We start from the raw sequence: 19282 nt of genomic DNA on the forward strand, positions 1-19282 counted from the left end.
TCTCGCATGGGGAACTATCATGATGCAAAACGCCATCATTCCCAGCAGCCGCATGTATACTCGAGCTGGAAGTGACCAGTCGGGGTGAAACTGTGAGACTGGAACCTGAATATTGCAGATTCTGGCTGTATTGGGACAGGCCAGAGCTTTTAGTGTATTGAGAGTGTCTCCTAAATATGTTTGTGTGCTGGAGGGTTGGAGATGAGACTTGGATTCATTCAGTGTGAAACCTAGATCGTGCAGTAATTACAGCGTTATTAGAGTGTGCTGGAGACTCTTTGGGTAAGAGCTGGCTTTGACAAGTCAGTCGTCCAAGTATGGGAAGACACAGATATGCGGTCTTCGCAGGTGAGCAGTTACTGCTGCCAGGCATCTGATGAATACTCTGGGAGCAGTGGTGACTCCGAATGAAAGCACTTTGAACTGGTCGTGTTGTCCCCCTACAACAAACCTGAGATATTAGCGATGAGCTGGATGAATTGGCATATGGAAGTATTTGTTCTTAAGTCTAAAGTGAACATAAAGTCTCCTTCCTTTAGAAGTGGGAGTCCTTGTTGAAGTGTGACCATATGAAAGTGGTCTGATTGAAAACATTGATTTAGCTCTCTAAGGTCTAATATAGGCCTGAGAGAGCCGTCCTTTTTGGGTATGAGAAATTTTAGGTATTACACGCCTGATTATCCATATCGCAGTGGTACGGGCTCTATAGCTCCCTTTTGAAGAAGAGATTGAACCTCTGGTTTGAGGAGGTGTAAATGCTCTGTTGACATTTTGTGAGAACGTGGAGGAATGTTTGGAGGATTGTTGGTAAGCTCCAGGCAATAACAAGATTGGATAATTCCTTTAAGCATCTGTCTGAAGTTATTGTATGCCAGACGGGGAGGAATTGAGAGAGACATACCCCGACCTGCGTGGAATGATTGGGGGGGAAGGGGAGGCAAGTCACTGTTTGTTGAGGGGGAGGTGCGGGTGGGGAACCTTTACCTCTTCCCATACCATTATTGCCTCTAAAGACGCCTCAAAAGTAACCTCTGGAAGAGGATAACTGATTGCTACCCTTATAGGATTGTCTGGAGATGTGTTTTTAGAGCCCCCTCTATAGGAGGATTGATGAAAGGAACCCCTGTTGGATGGGGACTGTAAAGCCCCCTTAGATATTGCAACGTCTGTGTCCTTCTTCATATTCTCTAAGGAAGCAAGAGCACCAAAGAGATGCTCCTTGTCAAAAGGTACGTTTAAAATAGAAACCTGTATTTCAGGTTTAAACCCTGAAATCCTATGCCAGGCGTGAGTTCGTATTAAGACACTGGTGTTGATTGTACGAGTCGCAGTGTCAGCTGCACCTGAAGCACATCTGATAGATGTGTTTGAAATTAGCTTCCCTTCCTGAACTAGGTCATGTGCCTTAGCCTTATGTTCGATTCAGAAAAAGGGGTGGTGATGAACAGAGTGTCTGAATTAAGCATACCACTCTTACCTAGTCCAAAGATCAGGGCTTGATCCATCACCGTTCTTTAGCTCACTGCACCATCCCAGCTCAGAACCTGGCTACATGCAAATTAGTCTGTCCCTGGCCCAGTGCATCATGGGAACAGGGCAGACCAGACTACCAAGCCAATTCTTCACTGGAAAGGAGACAAGCTTCCGGGGACCGGTTTCTGGCATTTCAGCCGTCGTCGGCCCGGCTTGCTTGAATCCTGATGGTGCAGTGAGCAAGGGACTCATGTCTGAGTATACCATGCCACACCTATAGTGGCCAAAAACGATTCAGAAAAGGGGGTGGTGATGAACAGATTTTGTCCACCATAAGCGTGGAAGGGTATACTCAGATGTGAGTCCTTTGCTCATTGCACCATCAGGATTCAAGCAAGCCGGGCCGAAGACGGCTGTAATGCCAGAAACCGGTCCCCGGAAGCTTGTTTCCTTCCCAGTGAAAGAATTGGCTTGGTAGTTTGGTTTGCCCTGTTCCCATCATGCACTGGGACAGGAACATACTAATTTGCATATAGCCAGGTTCTGAGCTGGGATGATGCAGTGAGCTAAACAACGGTGTTGGATCTAGTCCTGATCTCTTGACTGGGTGAGAGTATTCTGCTTAATTCAGAAACTCTGTCCCTCACTACCCCTTGTTGTTACATTATTTTGTCCTCCATAAGCGTGGAAGGGTATACTCAGATGTGAGTCCCTTGCTCATTGCACCATCAGGATTCAAGCAAGCCGGGCCGAAGACGGCTGTAATGCCAGAAACCGGCCCCCGGAAGCTTGTTTCCTTCCCAGTGAAAGAATTGGCTTGGTAGTTTAGTTTGCCCTGTTCCCATCATGCACTGGGTCAGGAACAGACTAATTTGCATATAGCCAGGTTCTGAGCTGGGATGGTGCAGTGAGCTAAAAAAAAGTTGTTGGATCTAGTCCTGATCTCTTGACTGGGTGAGAGTATTCTGCTTAATTCAGAAACTCTGTCCATCACCACCCCTTGTTGTTTAATTATTTTGTCCACCATAAGCGTGGAAGGGTATACTCAGATGTGAGTCCCTTGCTCATTGCACCATTAGGATTCAAGCAAGCCGGGCTGAAGACGGCTGTAATGCCAGAAACCGGTCCCCGGAAGCTTGTTTCCTTCCCAGAGAAAGAATTGGCTTGGTAGTTTGGTTTGCCCTGTTCCCATCATGCACTGGGACAGGAACAGACTAATTTGCATATAGCCAGGTTCTGAGCTGGGATGGTGCAGTGAGCTAAAAAACGGTGTTGGATCTAGTCCTGATCTCATGACTGGGTGAGAGTATTCTGCTTAATTCAGAAACTCTGTCCATCACCACCCCTTGTTGTTTAATTATTTTGTCCACCATAAGCGTGGAAGGGTATACTCAGATGTGAGTCCCTTGGCTCATTGCACCATCAGGATTCAAGCAAGTCGGGCCGAAGACGGCTGTAATGCCAGAAACCGGTCCCCGGAAGCTTGTTTCCTTCCCAGTGAAAGAATTGGCTTGGTAGTTTGGTTTGCCCTGTTCCCATCATGCACTGGGACAGGAACAGACTAATTTGCATATAGCCAGGTTCTGAGCTGGGATGGTGCAGTGAGCTAAAAAACGGTGTTGGATTTAGTCCTGATCTCTTGACTGGGTGAGAGTATTCTGCTTAATTCAGAAACTCTGTCCATCACCACCCCTTGTTGTTTAATTAGCCTTATGTTCGTCAGGTAGAAATTGGAGCAATTGTTCCAACTTGTCGTAGTGACCTCTGTAGTATCTAGCTAAGAGCATGGGTATTGGCAAACCGCCAACGATTGGCTACCTGTGCAGCTATTCTTTTTCCAGAGGAATCTATTAGTTTAGATTCCTTATCAGGAGTGGGGCATCCCCTGATGTTTATGAGTGGCCCAAAGGCAGAGGAGGTCCCGGAGCCTTGTTCTTGGGCAGCGTTGGAGTTTGAGGCAGGGGTGGCTCGGTACTCACGGTACGCTGACCCTTCGGAATCTCTACGTCTATGTCGGAGTTGGCTTCTGACACAGAAATTAGCTTCTCCTCGGCTCCTTGCGCGTCGTCAACGTCTTGTTCGGAATCTTCTACGAAGAGATCCGGAATAAAGGCGCTGTGTTGTTGCATTTCGTGACGTTGAGCCAGATAGTCACGGAGCGTCTTCTTGGATCTGAAAGATTTGCACGCGTCGCAGTCTAGTTCGCCGTACTCTGGGGTGAGACAAAAGTTGCACACTTTGTGCGAATCGGTGCGCGGGTACTTAGCGTGGCACCGGGGACAGAATTTAAATGAGTCCGTTTCATCGATTGCGAGATGGTTCGAACCGAACCGGGTAGGCCCGACGGCCTTCCACAAAGTTTTCCTTTAGAAAGATTGTGTGAAACCGATACGATAGATGGAGAATGGGAAACGCGAGTGAATAACAATACCGTCGAGAGTGAGTGAATTACACACTGAGGGGAACCCGAGAAACAGTTTCGAATCTACAGCTCATATGCCTCGAACATTCAATTTAAATTTAGCATAGCATTTGGTGCATAAATACAATGTCAGCTATGCAAATCGCCGCGGATAAGTGAGGTAGAGCTCAGAATGTAGCGCTCTCACTTTCGCGCCTGGCACGCAGTCGTCATGTAAAGAGGACGTGGAGTTGGCAACTAGACAGCCAACCTCCCCCTCTTCCCACCACTCTACACGAACTATGTTCCTTAGCTGTGGCCGGATACAGCGATCACAATGCCCTCATTACCAGGAGAGGATGGAGTACCAAAAGAATTGGCTGAATGACATCTGTAGGTTATTTGGATAGACCCTGCCAACTGGGCAAATAATAGACCTATCTCACTGCTGCCCATTCACTCTAAAATGTTGGAAAACACGTCAATACTCCACTCTCCACCTATGCAGAAACTCAAAATGCCCTTCACCCTTCCCAGGCAGGATTTCGTCAGATCACAGCACAGACATTGCCATCTTCGGAGTTACGCAACACCTGCGCCAACTGATAGACATGGGTGGTACGGCCTGGACCTCAAGTGGAGCCTTTGACATGGTGTCTCTTGACAAGCTGTTTGACACACTGGCTCAACTCGGAATAAAAAATACAGCAATTGCTTGTTTAAAATCCTTTCTAGCTAATCAAACTTTTCAGGTTTTGTACACTGATACTGTATCAAGTTCACACTCACTTACCTGGGGTGTCCCAGAGGGTTCTGCTCTTAGTCCCTTGCTCTTTAACATATAAGTTTGCCCTTTAGCAGGTCTAGTATAAAGCCATGGTTTAACCATATTTTGCTATGCCACATGACACCCAGATCCATTTCTCTCTGTCATCGGATCAGAAAGCGGACCCACAAGATCTCAAATCTTGCCTCAGTACTTATTCCCTTTAACTAAATGAGGATAAGACTGAGGTGCTACTACTGGGCAAGAGTCCTCCGCTCTGGGGACCCCAGCTCTGGCCCGACACTCTGGGTTCCCTCCCCATTCCAGCCGACAAGGTGAAAAGCCTGGGCATCTGGCTGGACGCCACCCTCTCCATGAAACCTCAAGTAGCCAAAATGACATCTTCCTGTTTTGCTAACATGAAATGGCTAGAAAAGATTGTATGGATGCTCCCTTTTTCAGACCAAAGAAGGGTCATTCAGGCCATGATCCTTTCCAGACTAGATTATGGCAAGATTTTTTATTTGAATGCCAACAAGGCAATAATCAGACGCCTTCATATTGTTCAAAACTCGGCTGCAAGGCCAAACATTCTTCAGTAGCAGGCCTCCTTCGATATCGCCATAGGCTCACCGTGGATAAATTAATCAACTTCAAGGCCCTATGCTTTATGTACAAGATCAAGAGCCACACAGGCCCTGAATTTTATAAAAGCTATTTGTGCCTTACCTCTCCTCTTGTACACTACTTTCTAGTAACCAGTTTCTTTTTTCAGTGCCTACATTCAGACATTCACGCATAGGTGGCCGCATAGGAGGCCGGTCATTCTCTTTTATCAGTCCCAAACTGTGGAACACACTGCCTGAGTCAATCAGAGGATGCAACTCCCTGAACTTGTTCCGCCAACAGTTCAAAACTTGGCTATTTTAGGTAACTCAAGTAGGTTACTAACCAATGTCCTCCAGCTCTGAGATACCTTACAGGTAGCTATGCGCTATACATGAATTAATAATAAAAAAGGACTATTTGTTGCCAAGTACTCACCCGAAGAATATCTATCCGATCCAGTGTCAGTCGTAGATTGTTTTCCATTTTGTCCTTTTCAGCCTTCATCTTCTGGTTTTGCTCTCTCAGTCTGTTGGAAATAATTATGAAAAAAAATGCTTGATTATTAAACATAGTGCTTTTAATCCTAGTTCTATTTCCTCCTACCAACCTGTGTTTAGAACAGAAAACCACCCCTAGGAGTTAAGTTTTAAAACAGGTTGGTTGGGACAGGAAGTCTTCTGCATGGCTCTGGAGAGCGTGCTTCCCAGCCCAATGTTAATATCTTGGAAAGTCAATAAAAAGATGCTGTATTTTTTTTTCTCCCCCTTTGTACCTTAGTGGATATGACAACCAACTAAGGATCTCCCTGTTTACATAGATAGACTGAGACCCTCTGAGGTTAAGAGGACAAGCAACTTGCACCCATCATTTACAGAGAGTGGCTACCTCTCTCTTTATATAGATTTATAGTGATGGAGATTAAAAACCAGCCCTAAGCAATTCTCACAGTTGACGAAACTACCGATCTTTCACTGCTGAAAGGTTTAAAAAAGGAAAATGCTACTTACCAAGTATGCATCTGTTCTTGGCATATAGAGCCGTATAATCATTTGCGTTAGCATAGATCGCAATCTAGTGTTGGGTCCGGATGTTTGCACTTTGTTTTTGTTCGAAGAAGTCTTTCAAGCCACAAGGTAGGTGTCTCCTCCTTTCGGTGATAGTGCCCACGGGCAACTCCATCCCCAGATTGTTTTGCCGTAAAGGGTGATGATGGAGTTAGTAAGAGTAGTAAAAGAGATGTCTATGTAAAACGTATCTAAGTAAGATAGCACTGCACCAGGTAAAGGTACCCAAAGAGGTGGGTGGGCGCATATGATTCTACAGCTCTATATGCCAAGAATAGATGCACACTAAGTAAGTAGCGTTTTCCGTTTGAGGCATATGAGCTGTAAATCATATGCTTTAGCATAGACTATACAGCAGTTATCTCCCAAAGCGGTGGCTTTCCTGTAGCTGTTGCAGTGGTTTGAAGTAGTGTTCTTAAAACTGCACTGCCCATATTAGCTTGTTGTCTTGCTAACACATTTAAACAATAGTGTTTTGTGAGTGCATGGTGTAGACCATGTTGCAGCTTTGCAGATATCATTTGTCCAGTCATAGTTTATGTTTTAGTTTGCGCCTTGATGCCCTTGGGTTAGGTTTGCGCATTACAAAAAATAATTTAGAGAGTCGCAAACAAATTGCGACTCGCGAAATAGGCGATGTACATGGCCCAATGGGTTTTTGCATGCGCAAACGGGTTCGCGAACCCGTTTGCGCATATAAAAACTGATCGTACATCTGGCCCGTAGTATTTTATATTGAAGTAATAGCGCCTCTGTCACATGTATTTCATTTGTTTTATAGCATCTCTCATACCATTGTAGGATGTCAGAGCACTTTACATCACACACATATAGAGACATTGAATCATACATGTAAATCAGTGTGTATATAAAATGTTTAAAGAGTGATTGGTCTGGAAAGGCACAAACTCAGGATTCAGAACCTAACACAGTGGCTAGCATTGACTTTAACATTAAAAATGTATTTCCACCCAAATATATCTTTTTTAGCAGCATCAGGATAATGAATAACTGGGACAAAATATAAGTAACTAACTGGTACCATGCAGTTTGCAAGCAGCTCTTTGATGACAGTTTATAGGTCCCTCTGCTAGATTACGATTGTCACTTATGAAGTGCACAGTAACAAAAGAAACTCTATGACAAAAGCAGTAACCACGAACCTAGGCACATAAAATACTGCTTTATAAGATGCATGTTACACGTTCTTTGCAGTAGGCACATTAACCCTCTGTGCTACATTAGTTAAATCAAAGATGCCACTGAACAAAACTCTCCTTGCTCTCCAGCAGGTACATTAATCACTGGCATTCTCTTGACACTTTTATTGTTGCTGGAAGGCTGCCCCTGGGAATGTGTCATGGACCCCTGGGGGTCCACGGACTACAGTTTGGGAAACACTGCTGTAGGGGATGCATTTGGAGTCTTGCATAAGGGACGATTAGAATGCAAGAAGCCATCATTGCGATCAATTGCATAAACACTCGGGCTTGTAACAAGTGTTGATGCTGAAATTGCTACATTAGATTTAGCATGTTGCATATCCTGACTGGGTTGGGGTATTTTAGAGCTTTGCAAGTATCGATTGTGGATCCCAGATATGCTTGTGTGTGGGATGGCTGAAGATGAGACTTGGTGAGGTTTACAGTAAATCTCAAGTCGTAAAATAGTTGAACTGTCTTCTGAGTGTGGTGCAGGCAACTATGTTGCAACCTGGCTTTTATCAGCCAGTCGTCTAGGTAAGGGAAGACATGAATGTGTTGTCTTCTTAAATGCGCTGGGACTACTGCCAGGCACTTGGTGAAGACTTTCGGTGCTGTAGTAACCAAAAATGGGAGTACTTTAAATTGATAATGTTGTTCGTCCACCACAAACCTGAGATTTTTTTGTGAGCTGGGTGAATGGGGATAGGGAAATAGGCATCCTTTAAGTCCTGAGTGGATAGAAAATCGCTGTGCTGAAGCAGTGGGAGCACCTGTTGAAGTGTGATCATGTGGAAGTGGTCTGAATGAATATAGAGGTTTAAGCTGTCTGAGGTCTAATATAGGCCTGAGGGAGCCCTCCTTTTTGGGAATTAGGAAATACAGGGAGTATACACCGTTCCCTTGATGATATAATGGGACTGGTTCTATGGCCTGTTTTTCCAGGAGAGAGAGAACCTCTTGTTTTAAGAGAGATAGATGTTCTGGTGACATTGCATGTGTCCTTGGAAGAATATCTGGGGGAGTGGTGGTAAGCTCCAGGCTGTAACCATACTGGAGAATTTGTAGTACCCACTTGTCTGAGGTGATTGAGTTCCAGACAGGTAGGAATTTCAAGAGACGTACCCCAACAGGAGTGGAATGATCGAGGGTAGTGGAAGGAAATCACTGTTTGCTGGCAGGGGAAGTACGTGTGGAGTTACCTCAGTTTCTTCCCTTATTATTGTTCCCTCTATAACCTCCTCGAAAATAGCCTCTGGAAGAGGTGGATTGGTTGTTACCCTTGTAAGAGAAGGAGGGATTTTCGGTGGACACTGTCTTTGAGCCACCCCCGTTAAAATGATCGGCGAGAGGAACCCGTTAGTAGGTAGACTTAAGCCAAGGGTGTCTGCGCAGTAGTACGCTAGTATTTACTGCACGAGCTGCTGTGTGTGCTGCATCTAGTACACATTTAATGGAAGTATTAGTGATGAGTTTTTCGTCCTGGATTAGATCATTAGACTTTGCTCCGTACTGATCAGGTAAATTTGCAGCCTGTGTAGCCACTCTCTTACCTGAGGCATCAATGAGTTTTTACTCCTTGTCAGGGGGGCCTCACCTGTGGTTTGAGAGTTAGCTCTCTTGCAAGCGTTGGAGACGACAAGAGAGTCCAAAGGTAACTGACTTTTGATGTAAGCATGATCGGTAGGAGCCCTAACTGGGTCTTGAAATACCTCATCTGTGTGCTTTAACATGCCTTTTATCATAGGCAAAGTATTAGTAGATCTTTGTGAATATGTGAGGGTTTCAAAGAGGAAGTAAAGGCTCTTTATGGAGCACCGCCACGTGATATTGGGCAGCTCTGTTAAAGAGCTGAACGTATCCAACGTTATTATTAGGTGGAGAGGGTTTAGAGGGATACAAGTCAGGGTCGTTATCTGTATTCAGTTCCTTGTCATAGTTTTCCCAAGGGTCAGTGTCATGTGGTATAATGTGATCTTATGGCATATCCTCCTCTCTGTCTGTATCTCGATCCCCATCCCCTTAATCATCATCCTGTGTAGTGGGTGAAAATGGAGGTGGTGGTGAATTTGCTGGTGAAATAATCATATTAGGAATAGGAGGAGGAGAGGGAGGTGGAATGTAAGGGGGAGAAGGGTTAGTACCCCTGTCCTTTTTCTTAATAGGTATAGGAGAGTCTTCTGAGAGATCAATATCTCGTTTCTTGGGAAGAGTGGTATGAATATGGCCTGTTTGAGGATCTGTTAAGTCTTTTTTGTTTAGGATCCAAAGGTGGTTCATCGGACCGAGGCTCTTTGGCTGGCGTGCCGTTTTCTTGATGCGCTGATTTCGGCGCTAAAAGGTTTCGGCTCCGACCCTTTTGGTGTTGATGGCTTTGGACGCGAGTCTTTGTGCTTGGTAGGCTTTGGCTCCCAGACTTTTGGTGTTTAAGATTTCGGCTAAGACTGTTTCGGTGCTGGAAGTTTCGGCTCCGAACCTTTAGGAGTGGACGCTTTCGGCTCCGAACCTCTAGGTGTGGAGGATTTCTGCTTCGACCCTTTAGGTATGGGGGCCTTAGGTTCCAAAGTGTGTGCTTCGACCTATGTTACGGTGCCAAAGGTGTTGGTTCGGCACGGGTAGGCCCAACGGCCCTCCTCGAGTTTCCTGATCAAAGGATTTCACAGTCAAAACGATGTGCGTCCAATGGGGAACCATGATTGATGACAATACAGTTGAGGGTAGAGGACTGCGACACAAAAGAGTTCGAAAACGATACTGAACGGGACCGCAGGAATGCACATCCAAACCCAATGGAGGAAAAAACAATCTGGGGATGGAGTCCCATGCGCACTATCACTGAAAGGAGGAGTCACCAACCTCGTTACTGGAAAAACTTCTTCGAAGAAAAACAAAGTACAAACGTCCAAACCCAACACTAGATGGCGATCTATGCTAAAGCATATGAGCTACAGCTCATATGCCTCGAACATGTTGTTCTTTCATCAGAAAAAATAAGACTATCATCATATGAACAAATACAAGAATATGTCCTCCCTGAGAGATGTAAATGTGAACACACAAGACATTTATGAATTTATCGTCATAATAATGCAATATTACATTTTTGCAGTCTAACAAATAGTGAAGGATGAATGAATAAGTATGACTGAATGATCGGGCTGTTACTTCATATAGCAAATACTAAGTATTTTTGTAGCTAAATTGTATGATATATAGATTGAAATGTATGTATTTATGATTATTTTCTATTATCTTTTGATATAATTAAAATATTCTATTTTCTTTTGTGATCTGGGTTTTTGTATTTAAACTTTGGTGCCCCCATTAAACGCAGTTGCCTAAGAATTTTTCTATACAATTGTTCTTGTATCCCTGAATTTGGAACCTTATAAAGTATCTGGGGAACCCCTAAATTTACATTTACTTCTCTCTTTACCCAGAAATGTAGACTGACAGTTGTGGCAGCATTAATCTATAGTCACATGTACCTGATCCCTTTAGGAGGGGCTTTTTTACCTGGTCACTCCTGGTAAAGTCTATGCATTCTCCCTTGACCTGGTTCTATTAGTCTCTAACGTGTCTTGGATATGTGTGTTGAGCAGGTGTGCTCACTGGGTTACAACTGATTGGTGAGTCAGTGTGTTGAAATTAAACCAAGCTAGTATCTGTTCTGCTGGACTTTTAATCTGCCATGTGCCCATACTTATTCCATGCAGGCACTTAGTGGGTTGGGGAAACAACCAGCACTTATTGGAGTTGTGCTCAGGCTTTCCTTCTGCTTGGTGATGGCCAGGGGAGGTGGAAGGCAGGCCATCCCCACACAAATACCACATAGTGTATATGCAGGAAATATGCCCACAAGCCGGGAGTGGTGCCCATGATTCAAAAGCAGCAGACCCCCCTAATTGGATCGGCCAGTCCTTCAGCATAATCCGCTTTGACTGACATTCTCCCTGCCAGGCCCAGGAACAGGGGTTTGGTTGAGATCTTTCGGTGACAGATTGCGTGCAGAAAGGGATTTGTAAATTTGAAAGAAGGAATTAGACTTCAGCTCACCAAGCAAGAGGCTTTGCAGCATCAGTATCGGCGACAACGGTGTAAGATGGATGTAGAAAGTCAAAGGCTTTGAAGCACAAGGAGACTCACAGCACTTGCTCAAGATAAAGAATGTCGTTGCACAGTAAAAACAAGGGAAGCTGGGAATGCTCCTTACTGTCACTGAAGGAGACAATGCTTAGTCCACGACCTCTCCCATGTGCTGTGAGAACCTGTGGGCATTTCCAGTTGCAATCTGTAGCTGAAGAAGATTGTCCAAAATTACCAACCACCACCCTCCGGGAGCTAGTGAACTGGTTTGTGGACTAGTGGGACTCGAGTAACTGTGCCTAGGCAGCCATAACCAGACCCCTGACGCTAGCGGGACAGTTTCCTCTACAACAAAGGGTGGGAACTTCTGTTGCTTTGAGCGATCAGACAATGGGCAGACCAGGAACATTTTACTCTATATCAGCTGCTGAAGCCAAATCTTTGCAATACAAGTACTGGCACAGTAGTTCTAGCTTTGAGAGTAAATAGGTACAAAACTGTCTAAATATATATTTCAATGTTAACTGTTTATACAGTGCTTAGCAGCTAGGCACTATAATACTGTTGGGGTCAGAACTCTGACCCAGAGAGCTATATAGAGTTCTGGTTTTCACATTGTTCGTTATATATGCAGTATATGTTTCTTGTTTGCATTAATGTACTTTTCTTTTATAAAGTAAGTAATTGACTGGACATTGACCTTATTTGCAGATATTCCAGTGTAAACTGTATTCTGACAGTCTAACCCAACTTATCTCCTTGATTAAGCCTTGGACCGCTCTGTCTCACTATCCTGACTAGATTGGGGTCCACCAGTACTGTGGCCCCCTACAAATGGTGCCCAGTAAACCCTGTCTGCCCTGGTATCTTAGGAAACTTTTCATCACAGTAAGCAACCAACTGTCAGCACATGAAAACGTTCTCCTACTCCACAAGCATTAACAGTAAAGGCTCTAGACCGCCTTCAAGCCTGGCAGACTTCAACATTTGCTTTAGAAACACCTCCCAGAGTGAGGCTCTTCGGTAACGTTTGTAGAATGTGGGAGGAGACCCAAGCAGTTGTGAAGATCCCCAAGTGGCTACCTGCAAAATTTCCATGAGAAACTCTGATGTACATGCTAATCTATTTGACAGGTATTGGCAGTTAGGAAAGTGCCTCTTTTGAAATAGTTAGCCCCCACTATTTGCCTGGAACATTAGGTCATTTCGAATGAAAGTGCACTGGGTTCCTGCTAACCAGATTCCCACTTCCAGAGCCCTTTCCTAAAACTGCACAACGTTTAGCATAACCTCAGCCACTCCTCACTAGGGTATTAGGACTGAAGAGGGTCCACTATGGCTGCAGTACAAATTGCGCCACCCTAGGGACCCCTCACCAAGATCATGCAAACTGCCATTGCAGGCTGCGTGTCTTGGTGCACAGAGAACTTAAGAGTTGACATGGCACACATCCCTGGGTGCCATGCCAACATACACTCCATGAGGTATAGGTAAGTCACCCCTGAGGAGATATGACCCTACAATATCTAAGTCCATTCTTGGACATTGTAAGTGCGCAAGGAAGCTATAGAGAGTGCATGGGCTGGACATCCGTCATTACTAGTTCCCGGGATGTTTTGTACCAAACATCTTGTCTTAATAAATCCACATTGATGCCAGTGTGGGATTTTTCAATAAATGCATAGAGAGGGCACATTAGAGGTGCCCCTGAAAACCTTTAAACACTGGCGTGGTCTCGGACTTGTCTGAGCCAGCCTGCCACCACAAGAAATGTTTTTACCTCATGGAGTGAGAGCCTGCGAGCTCAGTGGCCGGGAAAAATGCCTACTATGGGCTGAGGAGCTTCCCAGCCCGCAATGGCCTTCCAAGGAGGGAAGCTTCAAAGGAGATGCCGCCTTTGAAATGCAACCCAGGCAGCTCCAGACAGTGGAGGATGCCAACGCCCTTGTACTGCTTCACGTTTGGCAAGAGGATGGGCAGGAAAGTTAGTTCGATTGGGAGGTGGGCCACATTCAGCCAGCACCACCCCTAAGGGGGGGGGCAGGTGATCTGGACCCTACTTTTCAGTTTCCTACATCTTGTTGGAGAGGAAACTAGTCAATTAGGGTAAGGGTTGTGCCTATTCCCCAAAGGAAGTGGTCACCTAGAGGATGTAGACACCCTAATTGTAGGTAGCCAACTGGCTACTATCTCTCTACCCCTGTAATGCCCCTAAATGTAGTATTTAGGTGGCACCCCTGGACCCTGAATTTTAGATTAGCCAGATCTAAGAAGAGAACCGGACAAAGAAGAGCTACTGACCCAAGAACGGAGATCTTGTTGCCAGTGGCGACCGTCACAAAAGAAAAGTAGATGGGAGTGGTGATGGGGTGGGTGGAGAATTTAGGGGACAATAATATATATTTTTTAAATTAACTTTCGCTGCCGCTGCCTCCAACGCCAACGGCCGCCGCGGAGCTCTCTCCGCAGTCTCAGGGACAGCGCATGTCTGTTTGGCCAGCCTAAGGAGGCCGGCCAAACTGACATGCGCACTTCTAAGTCCCACCACTACTCCATGTGATGGCCCACCCTGCCCTACATTCATTCCCAAGCCAGAACCAGTCACAGAAAAAGAAAATGATGTTGTTTTATTATCATTTTATTTTTCTGTGCCTAACTGACGAGAGGGGCGATGCCCCTCCGCCATTATGCAGGAACCGCCCCGGCCTGCTGCTGAATGTTGGCATGATACCCTGCCTGCTGCTTCAAAGGACTCTACCATCATGGTGTGCTGACTCGTCCTACATGCTGTGAGGCCTCCAAGAACCTCGGGACACCTCCAGCCCTTCGAAAATTGTCAGTGAACGCCCTTGAAGTGGGGGAACTACTCAACACCCTCCGCATCCTTCGAAAGACCTTCAAATGGATCCCCTTGGAGTCAAGGAAGACAGTCACCCACTCACTCATCACCAGCAGACTGGACTATAGTAACTCTCTCTACGCCGCATCAACAAGTCTCTACTCAGCAAACTCCAGACAATACAGAACACCGCGGCCAGACTCGTCCTCGGCATCCCTTGGCACAAACACATCAGCCAACACCTGCGGAGACTACACTGGCTCCCCGTGGAGTAGAGAGTCACCTTCAAAATCCTCACTCACGCCTACAAATGCCTACACAACAACGGACCCAAATACCTCAACGACAGAATAAACTTTCACGTACCTAAAAGAAACCTCAGATCTGCCAACCTCACACTGGCTGAAACCCCACGCACCCACAGAGCCAGAGCAGGCTGAAGATCGTTCTCTCACATCGCAGCCAGGACCTGGAACGAGCCACTGGCAGACATCCGACACACCCCCTCCCTGAAAACCTTCAGGAAGACTCTCAAGACCTGGCTCTTCGGCTGAACGGATCTGCGCACCACCCCCCTTCCCCCAAGCGCCTTGAGACCCTCACAGGTGAGTAGGACGCTTACAATTCCTCACTGATTGACTCCCCTGCAGCTGCAATCACCGTACCCACAGAGTCCGACTTGCCGCTCCCCAGCGACACAGCAATCAAATCAGAAGCGGTACACCAGCTCCCGAGAATCAGATATATCCTCCCATCAAGTGAGAGGACACCAGGACCTACCAGAGCCGTAGCAATACCTAAGGTACCGGACCACCTGCAACCGACACCAAGATGAAGAGTCCAATCCGGCCCATGAAGAAAGCACCCGTTGAGGGACATCAAGATCTCTGAGACCTACTCCGTGAGTGGCCCATCAGTCCTGGAATCGTCCCTGCAAACTGTGTGCTCCTGACTGCGAAGACCATCTTGACGCACAGAGCCTGGCTGACCTATCTGCTCTTCACACAGTCCGCCCGGCCTGGGTACCGACAAACTACCTGTGCTCCAGTGGACCTGAGGCTGTTGCAACCTGATCCCTCATTTGGGAGGCCCCAGACTTACCTGTAAGTCCCCTTGTGCCGCCTGTTTTGAGGTGGCCCCCCTTCTACCTAGTGCACCAGCCTCAGCACCCTTCTCCCGGATGAAATGAATGAAATGAAATGAAAAGAAAATGTATAAAGCATGATAGCTACCCTGAGGCGTCCTATCGATGTAGACATGTGCATAGCGGGTGTCGGGTGAGGATTCTTCAGTCTGTGAGAAGAGCAGGGTTTTTAGATGCTTACGGAAGGAAAGGAAATTATGTTCTGAGCGCAGGTGGTGGGGAAGGGAGTTCCAGAGCCTTGATGCGTTGTATGAAAAGGACCGGCCTCCGCATCTGGCTCTCTTAATCCTAGGTACCGTTACCTGATGAGAGGATGATGATCTGAGGTGTCTGGCGGGGCTGTAGGCAGAGATCAAGGAATCATTGATGGCGGCTGCCGTTTTCCAATATGCTCGGTGAGTGATACAGAGGGACTTAAACTCAATTCTACGTCTCACCGGAAGCCAGTGGTGGCTCCTCAGGCCGGTCTTTACCGAGAGACGGCGGGGGTTTTGGAGTAGTGTGCGCGCCGCACAATTCTGAACGATCTGGAGCATGTTCAAGGTGGCTTGAGATGAAATAAGGGACACTCCAGACGATCTGCTGGTGGAACATTGGCCCTAAACTTCAAAGATGAACCACTAGAACAGACTGTATGATTTTATATACATTTCTGTATTTTTCTCTATAGACTGTCATTGTCCATAATAGTACACAACAGTGAGTTATTTTCCGAACTCTGAAAATTCCTAACTAAAAAAAATACTTGGCTGTGAACAAAGTTCTTGATCTTAAAAATTATCTACAAATCTGTATTATTTTTGCAAATTGGTCTCAGATTAATTCTGGAGTGTCTCTCTCATTTATTGCCTCTTTGAGTACAACAAATGCTTAGCACTACCCTCTGATAAGCCTAACTGCTCGCCCACACTACCACAAATAGAGCGTTAGTATTATTTACTTTTACCTTTGTATACCAATCTGGGTCTCACTGGACTCTCTGCACAATGTACATTATTTTAGTACACTATATAGAGTTTCCTACACTCCGAAATACCAGATGCTGATTACTAGTGTATAGGTCTACACAGCTATAATGCAGGGTACCTTCTATTTGGGCTTTCACTCAAAGAGGATTGTGAAGTGAAACTGTCAAACCTTACTCTGGTAGGGTCAGATGTAATTTTATGGTTGAAATCTTTTTATTGTATTTCAAACATGACAAAGGGGAACAGGACCTCCTGCTCCATCAAAACAGTGCGATACAGACATCAGTTGTAAGCGCTGTTAGTTTTACCAAGTAATTGCTGTGAGCGGGTCAACAATAGACAATTCAGAGGGAACAAATGAGGAAATCAAAACATCAAACCCTTCCTTCCCCCCCCCCCCCCCCCCCCCCCCCCACTGTTCACACATCATAAGGGTAAAACAAATAGTGGGGGAAATGGTGTCAGCATTGTGGGAATTACTGTGTCCTCCGGAGATCGCGTGGTGCCAGTGGGCGAGTAAGTTCTGGGGGACTCCCCCTAAAGCAATGGCAATGAGGCGGCCTCTCCTGGATTTCAGGGGGTATGTCAGCGGGTTGAGCAACCCTAGGAGGATGTAAGCTGGGAAGCGTGGGAATTGTGTGCCAAGATGAGAGTCTATGTCGTCTAGGATTGTGGTCCAGTATGGTTGGATTCTATCTCAGCTCCACAACACGTGTTCTAAGGTGCCCATTTCATCACACCCCCTCCAACACGGTCACTAATGCGAAAGTTGAAGCGGTGTAGGCATTCCGGTGTGTGGTACCAGTAAGTAGCAATTTTGGTCAGTGTGTCCGTGAGACCTGCGTGATAAACAGAGTGTTGTGCCCTATAATATATGCCACTCCATTCTTTGTGGGAAAAGGTTCTGCCTAGGTCCCGCTCCCACTGTGCCTGACCTGCGTAGTAAGTGTGAGTGTTGGCCGCAAGGAGATTTTTATACAGGTCAGAGATTTCGTGTAACCAGCCATTTCTCATAAGGGGTTAAAAATCTTTGAGCTCCAGGTTTAATTTGCAATTGGAGAGCCCAAAGCCTAAGTTGCAAGTAATACAGTCTGTCTGTTTCTGGGATGCCATAGTCTGCCCTGATTTGCAGGTACGGAACAATGCCCTGCAAGTCAAATAGGTGTCCCAGAGATCGACAAGGGGAGAGGCGCCAGTTAGTGAACACTTTGGGATCCAGTCCTGGAGTAAAATCAGGGTTATTGAACAATGGAGTCATGGGAGAGGAAAATGATGACAGCCCGTGTGAGATAGCTGTGCGATCCCAGGCTTCCAGGAGTGTACTCGTGACATGGGAGGCGTAGAGATTGGTAGGTCTATGTTTCTTCCGAAGAAAGGGGATACCCTGCAAGGGCATGCCTGCAACCGCCTGGTCCTGGAACAACCAGTGTTTTTTGGATTCCAGACGGTGCCACTCTACCAGATAGAGGAGCTGCGCCGCATAGAAGTAGAGCTGCAGGTCCGGTATACCTACTCCTCCCTGTTCCGGGGGGAGGACCGCTATTGACTGCTTGAACCACAGCCTTCGACCTCGCCAGATTAAGTGAGCTAGCTCTGACTGGGTCTGTTGGATCCAGCCTGTCTGGCGGCGCAGAGGGAGAGTTTGGAAAAGGTATAGGATCCGGGGAAGGATTGTCATCTTGACGGCAGCTATTCTGCCTAACCATGAAAAAGGGTGATGTTTTCATCTGCGCAGTTCCCCGCAAATTTGGGCACAAAGCTTATCATAGTTAGCCATGATGGTAGCTGTGATGTTAGGGCCCAGTTGCACTCCCAAGTAGGGAACCGTGGTGTCCGACCATTGGACAGGGTGCTCTTCCCGTAGGTGGGCCAGTGTGGTCTCAGATAACTAGATATTAAGGGCAACTGATTTATCCGTATTAATCTTAAACCCCGAGGCCTACGTGGAGTTATGCAACGCAATAAAGAGGGCCTGAAGGGTCTGGGCAGGGTCAGCGATGGAAAGCAAAATGTCGTCCGCATATAGGCTGATTTTGTGGACATCTCCCCCGAATTTGATCCCTTCAATAAGTTGGCGCTAGGTAGGGAGGAGAGGCCTGCAAGATTAAGACAGACTTCGGGAAGTGGTCCCCAAGTCCAAGCTGCTCTGATGATGGTCAGAGGGCAGGCACAGCTCACTGCAGGACCGGCGTGGGGAAGTAGCGCTATCTCCGGGCCAATCCCAAGGCACCCGAACTCTCCTGCCTCGCAGCGCTGTCACGTAGCAGGCTGCCGGGTCTGCCACCACCCCGAGCCGGGGATCTGCGCGGCCCACCCCGTTGGCAACAGAGGCCGGCCGCAAGCAGCACTCGACCCACACTAGGGGAAGGGGCAGGGGGGGGGGGGGGATCAGGGAAGGTCCCTCCTCAGGCCTGTGGAATAGGCGGGTAGGCCCCGGATAGAGCGTCACTGCCCTCGGAGCTCAGGGAGGCCGAGGTATCCTCCAGCCGGTCCCCAACTGCCCCAGTCTCCCCTGCTGTACCGCTGTGTGATGTACAGAGATGTAGGGCTCCCCACCTAACCGCACCATGCCGGGGATCTGCGCGTCCCGTCTCTGTGATGCGTGACACCGGGCCGCGAGCAGCACTAGACCAGCGCTCGTTGGGGGGGGGGGGGGTTCGTGAGGCCTCTCCGTCCAAGTTGTGGGGTGGTTGCCGATGTCCCAGGCAGACGACTCCGCAGGTGGGCACC

At 46.9% G+C, this 19282-nt stretch overlaps 1 protein-coding gene across 4 annotated transcripts in view; it reads right to left on the bottom strand.

Annotated features, from left to right (window-relative positions):
• The window catches only part of CALCOCO2 (calcium binding and coiled-coil domain 2), a 428938-nt gene that overhangs the window by 138763 nt on the left and 270893 nt on the right, over positions 1-19282 (bottom strand). For all 4 annotated transcript variants that reach the window (XM_086924246.1, XM_086924247.1, XM_086924245.1 and 1 more), the window contains exon 8: positions 5685-5775. In XM_086924246.1, the coding sequence (XP_086780372.1) occupies positions 5685-5775 (91 nt within the window). The remainder of the gene's footprint in view (positions 1-5684; positions 5776-19282) is intronic.

The sequence above is a fragment of the Lissotriton vulgaris genome, chromosome 5 (assembly GCF_964263255.1).
Source record: "Lissotriton vulgaris chromosome 5, aLisVul1.2, whole genome shotgun sequence".
In the NCBI taxonomy this organism is placed as follows: Eukaryota; Metazoa; Chordata; class Amphibia; order Caudata; family Salamandridae; genus Lissotriton; species Lissotriton vulgaris.